We start from the raw sequence: 24,524 nt of genomic DNA, 5'->3' as shown, positions 1-24,524 counted from the left end.
ATACTGTTTTGTCATCTGGGTCTCTCAAATTTTTCATGGGTGCTATTTAATCCCACCATTCAACTGTGTTTAGGCCCCTTTATGTTTTATAAAAAGCAAGACTATAAGTATCTAAAATGTTGTATATCCTTCACATTTTGCTTAATTTACAAAGGTAGAATAAACTCAAATAAACAATTACTTATTAAATTTCGGGAGTGCAGTGTTTTAGTAGGGTGATAGGGTATGATGTGCTGCGCATTGTCCCATTTTCGGTGCTTCTGTGTTGCTCACATGGTAGCAAACTACAACAGTGTAGTAAATCATAGCTAATTACAAAAGTTACAAAATTGTTAAAATGTAATGTGTAGCTGTGGTTTGTTCACTCAAGCGTTTAAACTGTGTGGTAGGCTTGTATATGACTTCATACTTTCAACACCCTCGTGCAGCAGTCTATTTTTGTTTTACCACCTATTGAGTTGATCCCAGGTATGATCAGAACAATCAATCAATGGTTTCTTTATGCAATTTGCATTCACAGTAAATCTTTAACCACGAAATGATCTCTCAATAGTCAGGAATGTACGGATATGTATCCCAAAAAAACAAAGTATTCTAGAACAGTCATTTCCACATGGTTCTAGAAAGGTCCAGAGATAGCTTCTACTCAGATCTCGCGATGATTCCCGGCGAGAAGTCAGTTAGACCACCTTGCTGCTGCAGCCTGCCAACACAGATCAGAGACACCGGCAATAGTGGTGTGGATTATGACTATAAGTAGCCAGACTTAACACAGTGGAACACAACTACTTCACCTGCTTCTTTTTTTTTTACATCCGTTTAAAGCTGTACGTTTGTTTTTATTTTAGTAAGTAGAGCTGTAGATAACGTTTTAGCTAGAAGGCAGTCGTATAGCTGAAGATGTCAGTGGTGGGATTTGACTTGGGCTTTCAAAGCTGCTATGTAGCTGTAGCCCGAGCCGGAGGGATCGAGACTGTCGCTAACGAGTACAGCGACAGATGCACACCGTAAGTACCTAAAATGCAGGTGTTATTTATTGGACTTCTGATGCAAATATTGTGCTGCGCATCGTAGAACCATCTAGAAATAATCATTAACGTTACGTTACACAGCTCGTTCTCCCACAAACCATGGAGCCCCAGTTAGCTAGCTAGTTAGCTGAGCGTACCGTTTGAGTATCGTTACTGTATAGTTAGAAAACGGGCTTCATTTGCCCACAACGAACACGAGCGGGCGGTGTTTGTCCCGTTCTTAGCAATGTTGTTCATGTCTTGAAGGCGAAAGCTCCGACCCAACCGGTGTCCCCCAGTGTGGCAAACTGTGCGCCTTGCATTATGTTCTTAACGATGACGACAGCAGCCAACCGCTTGTTGGAATCATACAACATATTCTAGAATATTCTAGCAAGTTTTGTTTTATATATATATATATATATATATATATATATATATATATATATATATATATATATATATATATATATATATATATAACGTTATAGTTTATTTTAACAGTATGTAATAACATTTTTTTTATTTCTATGATTTTAACTTTTAGAAAAACTATAATTTTTTGTTTGTAAGGTGTTGTCATGTGTGCATGTGCTATTAAGGAGACTGTGTTAATGAGTTCAAGAATATGACTATTTATAACAAATTAGTATATTGTATATCCTTGTATTTAAAATGTATTATCGCTTGATGTGTTATTACCTCATCAGATATATTGCTTTTTTCATTGATTTTAGGTTTTAAATCCTTGCAGGTTTTGATGGGGAATATGAACATCCATTCAGGCCTTATTAAAAAAGTGTGATGTTGAGTAGTATTTTTAAACTGATAAAAACCAAAACCAAAAAACCAAACACTTGCTAATTACAGAAACAAGATGGTGAAGAGTGGCTTGCTTCTTGGAGTTTGGGCTATTGGTCAAATCATATATGCAATTTTAAGGCATCAGTCTGGCCTCTTGTGATACAGATATATTTAATCAAAATAGTGTAATCTATTAATCAAACCGTGATGAGCATTGCCTTTCAGAAGTGTTGCCCTAAAACTAGTGTACAACTTTGTTAAATAATCCTTTTTAAGTTTTAATTTTATTTAATACAACTTTCATTTATTTCCTTTATTTTGTTTGTATCTAGATGTTCTTCTGTCTATGTGCTCTGCCATTCACATCAATACAAATTTTAGCAAAAAAAACACCACATCATAAAACTTAACTTAATACTCTGGTCTTGCTTCAAGATGTGGCCTGGTGCCTCTTGAGCCAATTTCCTCAGACGTGTTGCATTGACCCTTCCTTGACATCACCAACTGCACTTGTGTGTTTTCGGCGACTGTAGCTCTGACATCTGTGTTTGACAGGGATGACGATGACAGGCATGTTTAGACCACAACCCGCTGGGATACGAGTGGACTGACCACACCACTTCAGACTGTGTTTATACAGTACTGTGTGAACTGAGAGAGATGGATATTTTAACAATCTCGTAACAAGCCTACATGCAGCCACATTCCTGGTTTCAATAAAGCTTTATATGAAAAAAGGTTAACGATCTGTCTTAGGTTAAAAGTATACTTTTTTACATTGTGGAAGATTTCACTTTTACATTAGCTACCGTTTGTAAGAAATTATCTTAAGAAAGCTTATATTACACATTGAATTTTACTTTAGTGTCGCTACTGCAGACATGGGAAACAGTCTGTTCAGTTTTATGTGGGTTGAGCTATGAAATGTGTAGGGCTGTCCTCGACTAAAGAAATTCTTAGTCGACTAACACTTACACAATTTTGTCGACTAATCGATTAGTTGATTTAATTGACAGAGCTGTGCGCTTTGAGAGGTGGTTAAGACTAGAAAAGCACAATATAAATGTAGTTAATTAACCATCTGTAAAACTGAGTTTCTCCACAATTAATCCTGCAAAAGCACCACTTTAAATCTTGTGTTTACCATAAATGTGCTCATAAGTTTCTTGGAAATGAGTAATTAAACATGAATAAGCATAAAAATGACGTATCAACTAAAGAAATCTTAGTCGCCGAAGACCAAAACGACCGATTAGTCGACTAATCGACTACGAGGTAGCAGCCCTAGAAATGTGATGTCATGTGTAGGCATGAGACCATGTAATAACTTAACTGCCAAGTAAATCTGTCGTGATTATAGGGTGTATTCACGTATAGGTGGACAATACAATGAACTTAGGCAGGTTGCTCGTAATAGCATGTATGTTGTAGCTTAACATTTTTGTTTGATGTTTTCCAGGTCATTCGTATCATTTGGACCACGAAATCGATCTATAGGAGCAGCTGCAAAGAGCCAGGTATGATCAATTCAGTTGCACTGTTAACATCCCTAGAGTTCCTTGTAATTGAATGCAAGAAATTGGGAACTGGTAACTTTATTTAATTTCATCATGTCTTCATCATGTCCAGGTGGTGACCAACTGTCAGAACACGGTGCAAGGCTTCAAGCGATTCCATGGCAGGGCATTTTCAGACCCCTATGTCCAGTCAGCCAAGTCTAACTTGGTTTACGACCTGGCACAGATGCCCTCTGGATCCATCGGTATTAAAGTAAGATTAAGAATATGGTGCCTATTCTGTATTAGATATTACATATGTAACCAAAAAGAAGCATTCTTTTGTTACAAAATGTCAAAATAAGCCTTGGGTTAGCACACCCAGCAACCGGGTGCTGTATTTATCAGTGGTACTGTATGCTGAACTAGGTCAAAAAATGAAATTTAACACAGAAAGTATAAAAATCTGCTTATTCCTGACTATATTGCTTACCCCTCTGTAGCCTGCTGTGCTCAAAGAAGTGCCTCACATTATGCTCTTCTCTCTAAATCATAGCTGCTCTTCTATGTTCTCTTCCCCTGTCTAATACAGTCCTCTGTCTTTATCTTAAAAAACACTTTCTTGCCTCTGTCTTAAGCTGTTTTATTAATTTTCTTGGCATTTTGTCTCAGCGGGCTGCTCAGTCCCTCTGCTCCCCACCGCAGGGAGACTTCTTTGCAGAGAGAACAGATGACAGCCCAGGAGATGGACAAGCTAGCTAGCCATCTCCCGGCCTCCGCTGTCGCTTCGGTGGGGAGTGAAGCAGAGGGGCCGTAGGCTCTGTGCTGCCGCTGGCTGATTTGAGCATACACTGTTTTGTTGAATGTATCATAGCAGTGATTTGAATATTCGGTTTCCATCTTCGAATGACAAATAGAATCCCGCCGCCTGCTGGCATGGAGAGTTATTTCCTCTCACGCAGGGGGAGAACGTACGTGCTAGCTGGCCGTCGACTGTAATCTTTGCGGTGCATTCAAGTGCAGTTTTTTTTGTACAAGACAAAGGTGACGTGAGGCCTTTGTTGCTACTAGTTCTTTGCCTTCTGGCTGCTGTGTCAGGACCTTAAGACTCAAAACATGTGTCTCTGTGGAGATAATTAATGGAAGTCCCCAGAAGAATTGATAAATCAGAGAAGATTGCATCAAGCTGTTGATGCCCACAGAGTCATTCCTTGTATTAAGAGTTTTTTATATTGCATATATACATACTATATACACATAAGTTTTATGAGCTTTCAATCTGTGAAAATATCTTTAATGAAACTGCCAGCCTTTTTCATTATTTTTTTTATAGCTGTTTAAACTTATTTATAAGCTAGTTAAACAGTTTGCCTCAATGTAATCATGTTTCTAATTCTCCTCAATTGTAGGTGATGTACATGGAGGAGGAGAGAGTGTTCAGCATCGAGCAGGTCACTGGCATGCTGCTGACCAAACTAAAGGAGACTGCTGAAAGTGCACTGAAAAAACCAGTTGTGGACTGTGTCATCTCGGTAAGCATGTCTGGAGACATCTGCAGCGGTTTTCCAGCTTCAGCAGGGTGTCTGAAAATCTATAAAACATCTTAATAGAATACAGTGCATTATTTATAAGTGTGGAAATATGCATATCTATGTCCCACTGGATGTGTTTAGGCTTTTTTGTGGCAACATATCTTTTCTAATTGGCTTTAAATGTTTAATGAGGTGTTAATTTTTCTTGTTGGATCACTGCACATAGTTTATTTAAAGATGTGGCATTGGACTGATGAGGCTTCAAGAGACATGCGTCTCACTTTACTTACTGGACTTTATACCGTTCTCTGTACTTAAGTTCTCTGCTATTCTGAGTGTCAGTTATTAATGTCATCCTCTTGCATTTTCAAGGAGTGTGGGTCATAAAATGCCCTCCAAGGTGTATAAATGTATTACCACCTGTTCTTGTGACATTTTGAGCTTTAGCAGGGCTCCAAACTGCGACCAAATGGTCGCAATTTGCGACCAAAATTTGAGAGTGTGCGACTGAATTTTACATCCAGTCGCACGTGTGCGACCAGTACATTTTCCCTCATTTTTTACACGTTAAATGTCGAAACGTAGGTACCTGAGCGCGTAAGCGCAAGCTTATCTGTCTTCTCTGAAAATTGACAGAGAGCGGTGCTCCGACACAAACACACACACTCGCACACACGAGCAGAGGTGCGATCGGCGCAAACTACGTCGGCTGTTTTGTTGAAGTCACAGTGAGTGATGCCGCTATAGTGGTTTCAAGTATGGTTACAGTTTTTAAAAACTTCACGCAGACAGCGTTTGCTGCGATATAATATTAAAAACAGTCACGGTGCTGTTGACGTTACACTTCCTCTGAGACAAGCAGCTGGCTCAACAGTGTGCAACTGTGCCCTGGTGACTGACTGACAGGCTGAGGTTGTAAGGCAAGGCAACTTTATTTCTACAGCAGCTTTCTCCTTTCAGCAACAAGGCAATTCAAAGTGCTTTACGTGAAACATTAAAGAGCAATTAAAAACGGTCATGATGAAAATACAACAGGCTAAACAAGTTACAGTGAGTAAGAAATGAATAATTATTCAATTTAATAGGCTGTAGGGACGGGTTTGGGAGGAGAGAGGGAGGGGTTTTATTTTTATTTTTGTTTAATTTCTTTAGAGTGTAACATATTCTAATAAAATACCATAATGTTCTAACTACATAGGATAAATAGGTTTGGAATTATTTTTACAACTGAAATAATTGTTTTGTAATTACAGAGGGAAAGTACCGAAAAAATGTACCTTTATAATTTCAGGTATCTTTATTACATGTCTTTTAGTATCTGTACCAATATTGGTTCAGATGTGAAAGGTACCCAACCCTAAGGGTAGTAGCCTAAACAATGCATGTTTAATTTTAAGGTGAATTCATTGTAATTGTAGACTAGAGTTGGCATATTTTTTTTTATATTTTGTTTACAGCCATGGTGCCTTCTTTGTTGCATCTTCAAAAGTGACAGTGAATTTGAAACAGCACATTGTAATTTCTGCATCTATTATCAAAGTATTTATTAGTAATACAGTGGAAATTAGTAGAAATGTGAATATTTGGTTAGCATGTTGATTTACGGTGTGTGCCCCTGAATTTTCTGGTTGCGCCCCTAAAATTTTCAGTAGGGGGCCACTGTGCTCCTCGTGAAAAAAGTTAGTCTGGAGCCCTGTTTAGGCACTTCAACAGATGTATGTTTGAAAGCCTTATTTCCTATCTTGCACCTTTTGGGTGAAGAGTGGGATGTGTGTGTTTCTTAGCTCAGTATATGTATTCACCGTTCACCAACAGCATCTGTTATGTAATGTTACAGATTTCACACAGAGAGGCTGTTACTTAGCGAACAGCTAAATCTACAGTTTGCATCAGCACTAGAGATGGACAACATGTTATTATTACTGTGGCCAATAGCTAAATTTAGCCCTTTTCCACAAGGAAATGTTTTGTTTTGGCACCCAGAGTAACTAACACGACAACATGATCCAGACATCTTGCAATGCAGGCGATTCATATATCAATAGTTTTCGAAGTGATCATTCACACAGAAGGAATAAGGTATACGTTTTAACTTTTAACTTAATTTTTGGCATTATCAATGCCTTACAGTTAATACTTGGTTTTATTATGGGGGCGGGGGTTTCAATCATAAATCCCTCATCTGCATTGTTTTCTCCCTCCCAGGTCCCGAGCTATTTCACTGACGCAGATAGAAGGTCTGTCATGGATGCAGCTCAGATCGCAGGCCTCAACTGTCTACGACTAATGAATGAGACCACTGCAGGTACGTTCAAACAAAGCATTCTCTACGTAGGACTAGCAGCATCTGAATCATTGTTACTAGTTATCAGGCTTTTCAACAATAGTAGATGCTATTTTGTGTGAGATGATGTTTTTATCTCCCGGAGCAGTCACCTCTTTTAAGGAAGCTACGAGAAAGTATTGAGTTGTCTAATTCTAGCTAAGTATTTGGCAAAAGGCATTGCTAAGTAAAGGTTCCCTGGTTTGAGCTATGCCATACTTATACATCTGTGTAAATATTCCACAATAGTGCTACAGCATATTTTCATAAACATAGAATCAGATTTATATTTTAGTTTGCAACTTTCCCATCATGTCGTGAAACAAATGCATGTCTTGAAGCTATGCCTACATTTTTATTTTTAAGTATTTTCAGTATGGTAGTTATTTAACAATACATAAAACATACATTTTTTGGGTATTTTTGCCTTTATGTGACAGAGTAGAAATGGGAGAGCGCAAGAGAGGTGTATGACATGTAAAAAAGGTCCCAAGGCTGGAATTAAACCTGGGAAGTTGCGGTTATATGGCATGCGCTGTAACCACTCAGCTACCAAGGCGCTCCAGTCTTGTAGATTTTTGTAGGTCAGATGTAGTTGAGCGTAGTTGTGGAGCACAAACTAACACCAGACTATGCCTGTTTGCTGCAGTGACTCTGGCATATGGCATCTACAAACAGGACCTGCCAGCTCCAGAAGAGAAGGCCAGGATAGTGGTGTTTGTGGATGTGGGCCACTCTGGTTACCAGGTGTCAGTTTGTGCTTTCAACAAGGGAAAGCTCAAGGTGAGTGATGAATAATTTGTGCCCATTTTGAAAAGCGATACACACGCTGAAAAGGTTTTTAGGGCAGTATATGATGATACAGCACTATGTTTCGCCAAAATGTTGATCATTTCTTTTCTCATGTGGGCATAGATAAAACAGGATGGTAAGCAGTGCTAGTAACCAAGCAATGTTTTTGCAAGTTGTTTAAGAAGGATAAAACCAATGATTTGCAGAAAAGAACATTTGGCCCACATGTTGCACACGTTATTGCTTATTAGGAATGCCATATACTATATGTGGGCTGCCTTGCAACTGAAGTAGGCCAAAACCAGAAAGTAGTTTTAATAGAAACACTTTATCTTCACGTCAATTTATTTAATTGATAACATTTTTTAGATATTTTTCACCACTTTCACAAGTTTATACCGTGATACCTAATGTAGAGAATGAAAGTTGTTTATTGTTGTTGAGCACAAATCTACTTTTTTCATTTATCTTCACTCACACCCATCCTAGACATACAGATATGAAGGGATTATAAAATATTCATCCAGTAAGTTGATCATTTTCAAATATTTACCACTTGTCTTCCACCACCATCAGATCCTGGCCACAGCGTTTGATTCAGAGCTTGGTGGAAAGGGCTTTGACGACATCCTGGTCAACCACTTCTGTGAGGAGTTTGGAAAAAAGTACAAGCTGGACGTCAAGTCCAAGCCCCGGGCGCTGGTCCGACTGTACCAAGAGTGTGAGAAGCTCAAGAAGCTGATGAGTGCCAACTCTTCAGACCTGCCTCTCAACATTGAGTGCTTCATGAATGACATTGATGTTTCCGGTAAACTTAACAGGTGAAGATGCAGCGTTACTTTAGTAATTAAAAGGATAAAGTCTCTTATGCATTAGGTGTAACAAAATCATTAATGAGGGCCTGGGAAACACTACAATTAATGGGTTTTTGTGCCATTGAAAGGCGGGTTCAGGGCCGGTTAGACAGCAGGTCAGTGACTCGAGTCTGTTCCCCGAAAGTGGGGGGGCGGAATTTTGACCTGACATGACTAGAGGCAGGGCAGTCAGGACTCAAAATGGGGACGAAAATGAGCCTGACTTTAAATCTGACGAAAATCTTTTAAACTGTGTTGAGCTGAAATAAAGACAGTTTCAGGAACTACATGGCCTATTTCTCGCTTAAAATGTTTTCAGAAACCTGTTTCAGTGAACTATTTTAGTACAATATGAGATTGTATTCTAAACGAGCCGCCATGACAGTTTGGCTTTGAATTTCTGGAGAAAACAAACCCATGTGACGCGTTCGTCCAATCAGCTGCCGGTTTTCATTTCTTGGGCAACAATACAGAGTAGCGCCGCCTGCTGCTATGGAGACGTATTACGTTTCTCAAGTCGGTGTCGCCTCAGTGTGTCCCGAGGCAGTTTTTTGGACCTCGGGGACCCGACTGATCATCTCGACTGGCTTTTCTGTCGGCGGTCGGCTGTCTGGCTGGTGTGTCCCGGCCTTAAGGTGGACCAGGGAAAATAAAGCAACCTGTCTGCTCTATTTATTGATTATGTGAAGCATTTACAGTCTTTGATTTTTGTTTTCTATGGACTAATGTCTGAATATTAAAGAGGGCTGCTATAGATGAGCACACATTTAAAAACTGCATTACTATAATTAGAAATGACTTTTAGAGGTACTCAGTGTGTGTGAGTCTATTATTAATCTATGACCATGTGTCCCCAGAGGTCAATTTGAGGAGATGTGTGCAGGGCTGCTGGCCAAAGTGGAGGGTCCCCTGCGCAACGTCATGGAACAAGCGAGTGAGTACATCTTTCTATTTAATAGCAGCTGGACTATCCCCGTGAGCACGTGCACACTCGCTTATATTTCTGAAACAGCCATTCCCTCTGGACACTGCTTTCTTGCCTCCCTTTAATCATTCCTTGTGTCCTCTCTGTCTCTGCTTGCTCTTGCTTGTCCATTCTGAAGAGTCATATGGCAAATATTTAATTAAAACATATATATGGGTACACCAGAGTAGTAGTGTTGAGTGATGTGCTTTCACCAAAAGAAATTTTAAAGAGGCATATCCTCAGGGTTATTTTTATGCAAACACACGTGTGGTTCCGCCTTAAGACTTCTGTTGCTGTTTACACACGTTTTTGGTACAGTAAGTAGAGATGGCCCGATACCATTTTTTGCTTCCCGATACTGATTCTGATACCTGAACTTGCATATCAGCCGATGCCAAGTAAAGATCCGATACCAGTGTGTCATATATTTTATTATGTTTTTAACAGCTGTATACTACTATCCCTGTATGGATGTGATATTATTTCTATCTTTGTTGTCTGTCTGGCTCAGGTTAAACTGTTTGTGAAACATAAACAAACACAAACAATGAATGCCACAGAACTTTCTTTTATTATCCAGTTTGACAGTCCGTTATAACGGGAAAAAAACATAACTGAACTACTTTAACGTAGATTTTCTTTAGGGCTTTATTACGTGGTATCGGATCAGTGTATAAACTCCAGTACTTCCCGATACTGATACCAGCGTTTTAGGCAGTATTGGAGGCGATACCGATACTGGTATCGGAACATCTCTATTGAAAAGTAAAGCTGTGACTCTGTAAACCTCAACAATATTGTTTTGTCTTATTCTTCTCTCCTGCTTCCTGTATTCAGAGCTAAAAAAAGAAGATATCTATGCAGTGGAGATTGTGGGTGGTGCCTCCAGAATCCCCGCAATTAAAGAGCGAATCAGCAAATTCTTCGGCAAAGAGCTGAGCACCACTCTGAACGCAGACGAGGCCGTGGCTAGAGGCTGTGCTCTGCAGGTACAGGTCACCTGGAATGACCAACACTTTGGTCCTGTTGATGACTCCCACAGCAAACAGCTGTGATAGTAGAGTGGGAGTAATATGAAACGCATGCATAATGTTTTAGTGATGCAAGTTATTTGTTGTTCTTTGGACATTTGGATGTGTTTTCTAAATTATTTTTTGCCATATATGTAAAACCCCCCCCAAAAAAAAACAGCTGGTTAAAGCTTCACAAATACAAATCAAATGTTGTTTTTCTTTTTGCAGTGGGAATTTAATATTTGGGTTGGATATAGAATTTTTTGCTGTCAGAATAATTTGAAGCAAAGGTTTGAGCCTTGGTAACTTGTGTTTTTGTATTTTGCTCCTCCTCTCCTCAGTGTGCTATCTTGTCGCCAGCATTCAAAGTCAGAGAGTTCTCCATTACAGATGTTGTCCCCTACTCCATCTCTCTAAAATGGAATTCAGCCGCAGAGGAGGGACTGAGGTATGATCTCTGTCAGCCTTACCTGAGAACATCAAATAAGGAGTTGTTTTACTTAACACTCACAGGCCAACGATATTGTATACAAAATTAAAATATACCTTTTACGTCATATTCAATATCTCCAGAACCCAGCAGTGTATAGATGTCCTGTATGTGTTAGTTTGCAGTAACATTTACTAAAAGTGAAAAGAACAAGCCAAGCTAATTATATAACAATGTAAATGTAATAAATAAAGCAGAGATTCTCATTTTCACATTTGGATAGTAGTCTAAGGCGTGCGCCTGATACAAGCAGGATGTCTCATAGTAGACAGGAAATGCATTGGAAATGAGACAACTAACTTTTTTCATGAAAGCCTATGTACTTTTATGGGAAAAAATTATTAGTTAATTTTTGTTTCCCATTCATGTGACATCCCTGCAGCATACGTATCCTGATAGCCCAGGTTTTCCTAAAAAAAAAACTGTCTGTACCTCGACCTAAAGATGGGGAAAAATTGCTAAGAGCCCAGAGGGTTAACGTTTGCATCTCACAGGGAGAATAGGAGAGTTCATCACACCTCGTAATTTGGACATGGTGCTTTACAAGATTCTGCAAAGCTAATACTCTACTTTATTCAATGGACTTCACTCATATTCTGGGGTTTGAGCTTTAAGGAGTTAGTTTTTTAGGAGTCATCTCTGTTATTTTGTGTTATGTCTGTTATAGCATAGTTCTCACTGATGGTCTAACAGCTGAAACTACTCAACAACTCTCAATATTAAAATATGAGTGGAATTTAAATGATCTTCTCCAAACCTGCAGTTAAGACTAGGGATCGACCAATACTGTTTTTTTCAAGGCCGATACCGATTATTAGTAGTTAATAAAACCAATAATCGATATTTGGAACTGACAGTGAAAATGAAAATCTTTAAGTCAAAATTAAGATTTTGTAATGTTACAAAATCCAACACAAAACTTTGTTTAGATGCTTTAAGCAAGTATTTAATAAATTAGAAACTTTCTACATAATACACAGTAAAAGAGAGTCAGATAGTGGTGTGGGTGGGATATTAAGCAGTCCTTCCAGAAAAATGCAGATTGTTGTGAGCAAAAATCCTTGATTATGCAGCACGTTTTCTTAAAAAATGCAATGGAATATGTGGGATATTTATGCAATTTTATGCGATGAAATTGCGGGAACAAAAACTGCAGTTTGATGAAAAAGAGAAAAAAAAGTGATTCCCCCAACCCCCTGCTTTTCGATGATGTTCACGTCGTGTAATTACGTTACTTCATAACGTTCCCATGGCAGCAGGGGAAAATGATTGCTCTTGTGTGAAGTAAACGCAACATTTTTCAACTTTCTGCTAAGATATATGTGACTTTTTTGCAACGAAAACGCGGGGATTATGAAATCATGCAAGCCCCGCATATTCTGCGCGTAAATCAGCAATTTATGCGGTGAAAGTGCGGCGTATTTGAAAAAAATGCGGCCCCGCATAAATATGCAGACTGGCTGATTATGCATTGAATTATGCAATCGCATAATTGCATTTTTCTGGAGGGACTGATTAAGTCAGACTCAGTGGTGAGTGAAACCAAAGCAGAGGGACAGACACAGAGCTGTAGCCAAGCCAAAGTAGCGCACTTCTTAATCAATTAACTTTATTGGTTATCAGGCAAATAAAATACAGATAATTTGCCCGATAATCGGTCTGTCCCTAGTTAGAAGTCTGCATGGGTTTGGTTTTTAAGACCACACCTGCCTACTGCCCCTGTCTATTCAGATGCATTTACCTGTACCTGCATGTTTTCTGCCACACCTGCACACACCCATAGTCTATTTGTACCACACACCCACTATCTGAAATCTGTGCCAGTTGCATTCACATTTTACGAGATTATTTTTTTAAATCCTGACTAGTATAGGTCTGTAAAATATTTACTTGAATGGTCTTTACTTTCATTGTCTCATTGAACTCCTTCTGCTGTGTTTTTCCAGTGATTGTGAGGTTTTCCCAAAGAACCATGCAGCTCCCTTCTCCAAAGTTTTGACCTTCTTCCGGAAGGAGCCCTTCACCCTTGAAGGTTACTACAACAACCCCAAGGAGCTGCCCTACCCCAACGGCACTATAGGTACTGCATGTTCTGTGTGTGTGTGTGTGTGTGTGTGTGTGTGTGTGTGTGTGTGTGTGTGTGTGTGTGTGTGTGTGTGTGTGTGTGTGTGTGTGTGTGTGTGTGTGTGTGTGTGTGTGTGTGTGTGTGTGTGTGTGTGTGTGTGTGTGTGTGTGTGTGTGTGTGTGTGTGTGTGTGTGTGTGATAGCTGTGAATGTAGCACAGTGTGTGTATATTTGTCGGTGAATAAATGCTACACCTCCCAAGACGCAAGCAAAGTTTCCGTGTCTTGCTGCCACCTGCTGATTGAAGTGAAGGGGATTAGCGGGTTAGCCACGGAGCTGGCAACAACTTCGGCTTAAGCTTGATTTATGGTTGTGCGGCGGCTCCACGCAGAACTTTCGCCGTAGCCTACATAAGTGGCCTGAAGTTTATACTTGTGCGTTGGTGTGTGCGTCGATCTCAGCAGGGGTGGCATGTATGTGTGCTGGGGAGTGTGTGGTAAAGCGAGTGAGAGAGTGGCGGCGATTAGCTTCGGAGCGAGTACCAACTAGAGTCATAGTGAGAGAAACAAAGTGTCTCCCCTGTGCTTTCTGACCACGGTGGGTCTCTTTTTTTTTCTTCAAGAGGTGTACGTCAGGCTACGCCGTAGGATCGGCATAGGTTCTGTGTCTCCACGTACCTACGTACGTAGCCACGGCGTAGATTTAACGCAGTACAGAGTTTTCGTTTTAATTGTTTTAGTAATCAAATTATTCAAGTTACTCGAGGAATCGTTTCAGCCCTAGTTAATTGTGACATGTAAATTGTTTAATTTTCTGGAAACTGCAGATATGCAATATATTTTCCTGTGATTCAGCCTAGCGTCCTTACTCTTCCCCTAATAAGAAGATATTCTCATCTATTCTAACCTTTTTAACTACTTCGTCTGCCCTACAGGCCAGTTCCTGATCCAGAATGTGGTTCCTCAGGCATCTGGGGAGAGTGCAAAGATCAAGGTGAAAGTTCGGGTCAACGTTCACGGCATGTTCAGTGTATCGAGTGCCTCGCTCGTAGAGGTCATAAAAACAGCTGAGGGGGAAGAGCCAATGGAGACAGACCAGACAGGGAAGGAGGAGGAGGTGTGTATTTCTGTGTATTTGCACTGGGTGTAAGAGAATAATGACTGTGATGTGTGAGAAAGAGACAGAGAAACACACACATATACTCCTGGTTTTTGTATGCTGTTTGCTTTGTGTTTCACCTCAGAGATCCCGTTCACAGTCAGTCTGGTCACACCTTGGTTTTTAGTAGTCAGTTTGAAAAGTCATCTCTGTGGAATTTAGATGTCTTGACTGAAAAAACTCAACACAGCTTCAAGGGGTTGCTTTTATCTCTCGCTAATGCCTCCTTTGTAATTTGTTTGGCATTTTATTTTGGTTTGTTAATTCCCATCTGTGCTCCAGAGTTTGGCCCTTTTCCTTAAAGTAATGTGTCATAAGCGTTCTTCTGATTGAATGTCACTCAAAAAGCTGTGCAACAAATACTACCATTTTAAGAAGCTTAAATAGCTTAGTTTAATTTATTTGGACTTTGTGATGTGATAAAAGGCAGCAAACTTCCTCTTCTGAATGGAGGGAGAAGAATGTGTTGTCTTGAATAAACAGAAATCGACATACAAAATGCTTTGCACAAACCAATTGAATCTTGTCAAGTCAAATTCAGTGTTAAAACTTCTTACAAATACGCGTTTGGTTTGTGTTTCTCTGTGATTTTCACGCTGACATTTTCTAAACCCAAAGTTCGGATAAAACCAACCGCAGAATGCCATATGTTATCTTTTATATATTTATGTACTATGTCTTTCCTTTTGTTACCGTGTGTCAGAACAAAATGCAGGTGGACCAGGAGGATCAGAAACTTCGGACTGGAGACAACGAAGAAAAGAAATCAGAGGCTGAAGAGATGGAGGTAACCTTGTGCTGGGCAATAAGGCAATCACCATAGTGTCAATACATTTTCGATACGGTGTATGGTTCCTTCGTTACCTCCTTCCTTTTCCCTCTTTCCGTACTAGGAAGTTAGAAAGGAAAGGAGGAGGTAAACAAGGAAGGAACAAAGTATGGAAATAGGAAAACGAGGACATAAGAAGGATCTAAGGAAATAACAAAAGTAGGAAGGAATTAAGAAATGAAGGAAGGAAGGAAATGATGAAGGAAGGTTCCTTCTTTTTTTCCTTATTTTCTTCCTTCCTTATTTGTTTAAATATCGCCTAAATGTGTCGTAGCCTTAGTGTAATTTTAACCAGTATTTTTAAGAAACCGACAACAAAGTTCCAAAACAGAGCTCTGCCATTGAAAGAGGCAATAACTAACTAAGAGTTATTACGTCTTAAATAATATATATCAGTATAAATATAATACAAACCATTTAAACAGTAGAAACAATGCTCAAAGGTGTATTGTTTGGCAGATCCAACGCAAAAAATATGTCAACCTGTGGGAAACACTTTATCAGGTTAAGGACTGAAAACACTACACTTGTACCATAACTTCGACACAGAGCAAGTTCTTCTAATCAATACATTTTATTTTTAGCAAACAGGTTTTGTATTAATAATTAAGTCCAATTATTTTCCCCATTTTCTAACTACAATTCCAATGAAGTTGGGACGTTTTTATTTATATAAAAACCGAATTCATTGATTTGCAAATCCTTTCCGACCTATATATATAATTGAATACACTACAAAGACAAGATATTTAATGTTCAAACTGATAAACGTTATAGTTTGTTTTTTTTATTTGCAAATATTGCTACACAGTCCAAAAAAGCTGGGACAGGGGCAACAAAAGACTGAGAAAGTTGAGGAATGCTCAAGAAACCCCTGTTTGGAACATCCCACAGGTGAACAGGTTAATTGGTCACGATTGGGTATAAAAGGAGCATCCCCAAAAGGCTCAGTCGTTCACAAGCAAGGACGGCGCAAGGTTCACCACTTTGTGAACAACTGCATGAGCAAATAGTCCAACAGTTTAAGAACGTTTCTCAATGTACAGTTGCAAGGAATTTGGGGATTTTATCATCTACAGTCCATAATATCATCAAAAGATTCAGGGCGGCAAGGCCGAAAACCAACATTGAATGCCCGTGACCTTCGATCCCTCATGCGACACTGCATTAAAACCGACATCATTATGTAAAGGATATTACCACGTGGGCTCAAGAACACTTCGGATAACCATTGTCAGTTAACACAGTTCGTCGCTACATCTACAAGTGCAAGTTAAAACTCCACCACGCAAGGCGAAAGCCGTATATCAACAACACACAGAAATGCCGCCGGCTTCTCTGAGCAAAATGGAAAATTGTGCTGTGGTATGATGAGTCCACATTTCAAATTGTTTTTGGAAATCATGGACATCATGTCCTCCGGGCCAAAGAGGAAAAGGACCATCCAGATTGCGCAAAGTTCAAAATAGCATCTGTGATGGTATGGGGGTGTGTTAGTGCCCATGGCATGGGTCTGTGAAGGCACCATTAATGCTGAAAGGTACATATAGGTTTTGGAGCAACATGTACTGTCATCCAAGCAACGTCTTTTTCAGGGATGTCCCTGCTTATTTCAGCAATACAATAACAAGCCACATTCTGCACGTGTTACAACAACGTGGCTTCGTAGTAAAAGAGTGCGGGTACTATACTGGCCTGCCTGCAGTCCAGACCTGTCTCCCATTGAAAATGTGTGCTGCATTATGAAGCGCAAAATACATGGAGACAATGGAGACATTCATCAAGCAAGAATGGGAAAGAATTCCACCTATAAAGCTTTAACAATAAGTGTCCTGGGCGCCTTGGTAGCTCACCTGGTAGAGCGGGCGCCCATATATGGAGGTTTACTCCTCGACGTAGCGGCCGCAGGTTCGACTCCGCCTTGCAGCCCTTTGCTGCATGTCATTCCCACTCTCTCTCCCCTTTCATGTCTTCAGCTGTCCTGTATAAATAAAGGCCTAAAATGCCCAAAAAATTATCTCAAAAAACAATACGTGTCCTCAGTTCCAAAATGCTTATTGAGTGAAAGGAAAGGTGATGTAACACAACACTGGTAAACAAGCCCCTGTCCCAACTTTTTTGGAACGTGTTGCAGGCATCAAATTCCAAATAAGTGAATATTTGCACACAAAAAAGTTGATCAGTTTTAACATTAAATATCTTGTAATATGTCTTTGTAGTGTATTCAATTGAATATAGGTTGGAAAGGATTTGCAAATCATTATATTCTTTTTATTTTATTTTACATTTTACATAACGTCCCAACTTGATTGGAGTTGGGATTTGTACTTTTACATTTATAATATAAGCATTTATTAGAAAAATATCAAATTTTGGGATAAATATTGCTCTGGCATGAAATGGAAATTGTTGTCTTGATAACATATTTAGCCATATTGCCCTGCAGTAAGGTAACCGTTGCATTAAGTGTACTGTTGTGACCCTGGCTCAGGGGAAGCAACTGAAGTCAAACAAACAACTATACAAAAGAAAGTTTATTGCAAATGAAATACACTAAAGGTTAACAAAGGAACAGAAAGTGGTGGCTAATAACCATGCTGCTGAGAGTGAGGGAGGTGGAGGAAGGGCCTTTTGTAGGTGGATCAGTTGTTCTGATTGGACAGAAAGAGTCAGTTGATTAAGATCTACCTGCAACTAAGGATGACAGCCAGGTACACAAAACACTACATTGGTCATAACAATATCAACTGTTATTATGACACAATGTTTCTCAATAGATGCGGTGAAGGGTGTTCTGCATTTTCTCATATATACACATCACAAAAATAATTTACTGTTTCAACATATAAAGGATTTGCATTTCAGTATTACTAACCGGTGTGGTAAACCCATTTATTTTTATTTAAATACATGTTTGAGTGAGTTCAAGGGGACTTTGTAACAATAATCCCACTGAAATATTTTAAGAGAACGATAACTATTTTTTGAATTACCTGTGTATCTAAAAATCATAATAACAACACAGGTTTTTAGAGTCTGGATGTATTCGCACAAAAAGCTTGATAAATGTAATCTGACAGTGACCCTGTGCAAATGTAAAGTCACTGTATCATCACAGGTAAGACCCAAAAGCACAAAAAAATGGGCAAAAATAATTCACTTAATCTTAAAAGTGGATGGTGACAGATTCCAGTCAGGGGACACTAACCAGTTGGAAATTAATGGAACTGAATGAAGTCACAGCTTTATGCTGTAAAGGCATTTTTTTTCAGAATAAGATCAGTCAGATTGTCAGCTGTTGAATATTTCTCATGCTCTGCTCCACTTATGTAAAACATATGTTAAATATGTAACATGGCCTTTAGTCCTAGTCATACAAAAACAATTTCATCTCTCCTTTTTTTTAGACCGCAGAGGACGCCAAGCAGGTGAAGAAGAACGACCTGCCCCCTGAGGCGAAGAAGCCCAAAGTCAAAACGAAGACAGTGGAGCTGCCTATAGAGAACAATTTGCACTGGCAACTGTCCAATGACACACTAAATATGTTTGTGGAGAATGAGGTAAAGCTCTAAAAATCACCTGGAATGTCTAGCATGCACTCACAATTTGTCCAAGCCATGTGCTCGTGAGACTTACTGGTCCTGGCTTCATTTGCTTATTGTTTAAAAAAACAAAACAAGTTATGTTTAGAATACAGTAGTTGTGTTTTATCTAATAACATAATACTCTAAAACTACTTAAAAGTTTTTTTTCCTTGATGTTATTTTAAGATGTACTACATGGGTGGATAAGATTTGTCCCAACCCTAGTGCTTCACTTTCACACTTATAAACTTCTCAAGCTTACATTTAGATACCACAACATGATTGTAACATTTCACAAGGCTTTGATTGTTGTTATCAAAGGTATATTATCATATATTACCTTCAAGCATTAAATATGATTCTTTGGATGTGAGCCTCACCAAATATAATTAATATATTCAGTCAATTCCGTCCATCAAGTGGTTTGTTGGTGTGCTCTTTGGCTGACTAATCAGTAACCCTTTCATTGTGACTATTCCAGGGTAAGATGATCATGCAGGATAAGCTAGAGAAGGAGAGGAATGACGCAAAGAACAACGTAGAAGAGTATGTGTACGAAATGAGGGATAAACTGCACGGCATCCTGGAGAAGTTTGTAAATGAAGCTGTGAGTATAGATCACACTTGAGGATATATATATATATATATATATATATATATATATATATATATATATATATATATATATATATATATATATATATATATATATATATATATAGCGCGCACATGTTAACAGATGCTAATCTTTACTTAAATCCAGATATAATGCATGTGTTTCATGTTTGGTTCTGTTCATGTTTTTTTGTGAATTTTATCTTGCTTCTGGTATAACATGTAGGATCGTGACACATTCTCGTTAAAACTGGAGGACACCGAGAACTGGTTGTATGAAGACGGAGAGGACCAACAGAAACAAGTTTACATTGACAAATTGGCTGAACTGAAGGTAACCAGGCATGCAGTGTGTGACTGGACAGATGTTTCTAAGTGAAGTAGAATTATTCCTATTCAAAAGTGAACTCAGATTTTTAAGAAGATGGTTTACTGTACAGTTTTGGGACTTGTGTACCGGTGACAGTGATCCATGTAGCACCAAAGTTGAAGGCACTGATTTAAAAAATTCTATATGCATGTTTATTTATAAAGGATTTTGAACATGGATGTTATGTTTGCAGGAGCATGTATGATCGTATCCTCTACAATATCACTATTTTTCAGAAGTGAATTGTTTTCCTTTTTGTCTTGCTGGATGACTGGCTGACTAATCCTGATGTTCCTTTCTACAGAACATGGGCCAGCCAATATGTGAGAGATACATGGAAGCTGAGGAGAGACCAAAAGCTTTTGAGGAGCTTGGCAGGCAGATCCAGATGTACATGAAGATCACTGAAGCTTACAAGGCAAAGGTAACTTGGCACAGAGAGCAAGTGTGTTGACTTACCAAATGATTGCTTAGCCTTAGTTAGATTTTGTTGGGAATATACTAGAATTGTTTCAAGGCCCCGTACAGACCAAGTATGAAGTGGTGGACTATTTTGTTTCCACTATCCCCTGCACTATGTCAATGGGAATCGGATGAATGTTGGTATCCAACATGGAGTCCACGAAACACGTGACCACCTCGGAACCAATCGCGTAACGGGATAACTCGGAACATTTGATTCCCTAGTTGGACATACTCTCTCCATATACGGCTCTGGAGCGGATGAGACAAGTGCGACACCTAGTGGTAAATTCCGGTGGTCCAGTTTTTGGCGTGATATCCAAACGGCTTTACGGTCCATTCAGACCAAACAAAATAGATCCAGCGATTTGCTGCAGGGGGTCACGTTGTGTTCTTTAACTCCCAAATGTAGCACAAGTAGACTTTATATTTCACAATTACTGTTTTCCGTCAGATTGTTTATAGATTTAGATGTTTCTGAAGGCAGCTTTATTTCACAGGAGAAAGAGAGAAGGAAAAGAGACGAGCGACACATAGCGAGTGCATCGTTGTTGCTGGAAACATTCAGCCATTGCAAGAACTCCAGGGCTGTTTAGTGCTTGTGTTTCATTTTTTTTACCCTCATAGGGTTTTAAAACTTTCTTGTGGCATCGATGAAGTCAGTGATGTTTCCTGTTTACTCTCACACTTCCTTAAACCATAGCTCAAAACACACTAACGAGTCTGATCTCCGGTCACGTCTATAATTGGCCACTGCAGCGTGATGTGGGGTTGCATTTCTCCAAAAGTTGAGTCAGTCTCAACTTTTCACCACAGGCCCGCTGCTTTTTTTTTTTGCTTGTCCCCCCTGCCTAAACACACTACCCCCATTCAAAATGAAAGGGAAGACGTGCGTTTTTGCCGGACCATCTGATGGCCGACGCAGGCTGTTTGAACGCGCCCTTCCCCCGGCCCAAGCCTAGCCAGTTCACCTGCCCCCTTGCTCTGCCATCTCTCCATTTGTGTGTGTGTGTGTTCTCCCGACAGGATGAGCTGTACGATCACCTTGATGAGCTAGAGGTGACCCGGGTGGACAAGCAGGTGAAGGATGCCATGGTCTGGATGAACAGCAAGATGAACCAGCAGAATAATCAGGACCTCACTCTGGAACCAGTGGTCAAAGTCATAGAGATCCAGGCCAAGATCAAGGTACTGAGAGGGCATTCAAGAGACATATATATACACACACACACACACACACACACACACACACACACACACACACACACACACACACACACACACACACACACACACACACACACAACCTTAGAAATACTGGCTTCACCAAAGCCCACTCCGAGCTAGTCTGGTTTGCTGCAGGCTAATATCTAACATTGACGCACGTGAAATTTAAAAAAAAAAGTGTGTGGAAAAAAAATCAAAAGCACCTACTTGTGCAGGACCATGATTATAACATTGCTTAAAGGTGTACTATGAGTTCCTGCATGGTTTCATTGCAATTTAATTTTTGTCTCAAATCGTAGGCATGTCTCTTTGATCCCCTAGCTGCCTGCCCTCCCCTGAATACATCGTGAAAAAGCCGGTCTTGGGAGACAACACAGTGGTCGTAAACATCAAACAAACATTGTGTGCACCAAAATACAACAAACCATGTTCCAGCCAATCACCGACCGATGCCTACGATTTGAGACAAAAATGAAATTGCGCTGAAACCGTGCAGGAACTTATAGTGCACCTTTTTAATGTTGTCATGTTTGTACACGAGAATGGAACATGTGTGCACTCAATTAATTGAGGCAGTGTACAATTATGAGTTATACAAAGCAGTAGAAAATGTCAACACTGGGGTGCCCCGGTAGCTCACCTGGTACAGCGTCTGCCCCCTTACACTAAGGCTGAGTCCTTACCCAAGCAGTCCGGGTTTGACTCTGACCCGCGGCCCTTTGCTGCATGTCGCCCCTTTCTTGTCAATATTGAGCTGTATTGTCACATAAGGGCAAAAGCCCAAAAATAATCTCTTAAAAAAAGAGAAAATATTAACCGCACACAGCCAGCAGTAGAACTGCCAGCCCCACACAAACCATTACAATCATCTTTAAGGCCTGTAGCATTTTTTGTAGAAGGAGCTAGGAAGTGTGAAATAATAATCATTGTCCAAATTGGTTGTAGAATGTCATTTAAAAACTCTAATCAAGTGGGGTGGCCTAGAGCTCACCTGGTAGAGCACGCGCCCCATGTAGGCTCAGTCCTTGCCAGCAGCCGGGGTTCGAGTCCGACCTGAGGCCCTTTGGTGCATGTAATCACCCTCTCTCTCCCCAGTTTCCTGTCTCCCTTCAATGGTTTTAAATAAAGGAAAACCCCAAAAAAATATCTTAAAAAAAAAAAACCCATCAAGTGAGCAAATGGTCTCTGGATAAAAAAAAAAAAGGTGGTTGAAAATATTTGTATCTACAATGGGCCATGCAGAAAATGTTTGGGAACCACTGCGCTAATGAATGCTTTCTTTTTCCCTGTTAAGGAGCTTTATTCAGCCTGCAACCCTGTGGTGTCCAAACCCAAGCCCAAGGTGGAGCCTCCTAAGGAGGAGAAAACGGAGAACGGGCCAGTTAATGGACAGGAGGGAACAGAGAGCCAGCCATGCAACTCAGACAAAGCCACATCTGCAGGCCCGGAACAGGGAACGGCAAAGAACAAGCTCCCTGAAATGGACATTGACTAACTGTTGTGGCTGCAACCTGAGCTACTGTTTGTCCTGCTACTCGCCCCCGATACTGTCATTCTTCTGAGATTGTTATTGATGGCACAGAAGACCCAGATAGCAGCATCCCTAATCAATACTATTTGTCAAGTCAGCCACCTCAGCATGTCATTTCCTATTTTCTTTGATGAATACAAAAATATTGCATAATAATAATATTGAATGGATTACTTTATGACATAAAAGTTGTGGGGTAGAAACTTTTTTTTTCTTTCTGTGTTGCTTTGATGGCCATTATGTCAAAGATTGTTTTGTTCAGCATCTCCTGAGCACATTTAAGCTAAGAATGTCAGATTTGAATTGTAAGCAAAGTGGCTGTGCAGAAGAAAACTATTAATAAACACATGATGATTCATGAAAATGTAAAAATTGCATTATGTCTAAATATGAAATAGGTACAGTGGCACATGACAAATAGTGCATTCTTTTCACTAGAAATAATTGGAATGCTGGATTATGATGTATTCAGTGTAAAAGGAAGGAGTTTTTGTTGAGTTTACTTGTACTGTATATTGAAACTAGATACTACAAGTTACTGTCATGCAGTAGTTCATTGTTTGGCTTTTCTCATTCAAAAGCAATGATCTGTTGGTTGTTCTCTGGTAGCCTTGTACTGTTTTTTTTTTCTACTTAACCGTGTGAATGGTGGTCCAACAAATTACCTTCTGGGTGCTGCTGTTGTTGCCACATCACCCAAAAAAAGCAAAAATAAATATTGACAAAAAAAAAAGCATGTGATTTGAGAAATGGCTTATTGAAAAGTAAAAAAGCATTCATTGCGATAAGTGAACACCCTACAACATCCTCTAACCCTGTAATTTGTGGACATTCGCTTAAATACCTTTTACTTGTCTTCACAAAAGGATCTCTATTGGTGAGAGCATAGATTTCATAGCTATGTAAGTAGATGAGTGCCAGGTCCTCGCTCTGCCCAAGTTGGTAAAGTTGACCAGAAGGACATTTAATTGCAATTTGACAGACAATGATACAGCTGAACGATTAGTTGATAATTGCTCACTGGACATACAATTATTTGGAAACAGTTTTGATAATGAATTAGTTGTTTAGGTATTTTTCCAAGCTAATGCACTGGTCCCAATTTCTAAAATGTTTCTTGGTTTTCTAGTTTTGTAAACTTGATTGATAGAATTTTGGACTGACAAAAGCAATTTAAATGTCAGCCTCGGTTCTGGAGGGAGTGTTTGGCGATTAATCAAGAAAATATATGGCAGATTGAACGACCTATTAACGTTAGTCAGCTGCTGACCTGAAAGAAAATAGTCTTTGGAGGTCCTGCAATCCTAATATTTGAAAATTATAATTAGTATTACTATAAATACTGCCAGAAAAGCATTTGGCATTGGACGTGCCTATTTTGTAATATGAATAAAACAATTATG

General features: G+C 39.5%; 1 protein-coding gene across 1 annotated transcript; it reads left to right on the top strand.

Annotated features, from left to right (window-relative positions):
* The first annotated feature begins 651 nt into the window (after window positions 1-651).
* On the top strand, window positions 652-23,846 carry hspa4a (heat shock protein 4a). Its single transcript, XM_028595722.1, has 19 exons — window positions 652-1,007; window positions 3,274-3,331; window positions 3,444-3,584; window positions 4,720-4,842; window positions 7,048-7,147; window positions 7,815-7,948; window positions 8,534-8,778; window positions 9,669-9,745; window positions 10,616-10,767; window positions 11,133-11,239; window positions 13,228-13,361; window positions 14,280-14,461; window positions 15,207-15,290; window positions 18,740-18,892; window positions 19,398-19,523; window positions 19,758-19,865; window positions 20,206-20,325; window positions 21,390-21,551; window positions 22,885-23,846. Exons 1-19 carry the CDS (start codon window positions 901-903, stop codon window positions 23,083-23,085), a joined length of 2,514 nt encoding a protein of 837 aa, XP_028451523.1. The 5' UTR covers window positions 652-900; the 3' UTR covers window positions 23,086-23,846.
* Window positions 23,847-24,524: the final 678 nt, after the last annotated feature.

Source organism: Perca flavescens, chromosome 13 (genome assembly GCF_004354835.1).
Source record: "Perca flavescens isolate YP-PL-M2 chromosome 13, PFLA_1.0, whole genome shotgun sequence".
Lineage (NCBI taxonomy): Eukaryota > Metazoa > Chordata > Actinopteri > Perciformes > Percidae > Perca > Perca flavescens.
Note: the sequence above shows the minus strand (reverse complement) of the source record. Positions and strands in the feature narration are given on the sequence as shown.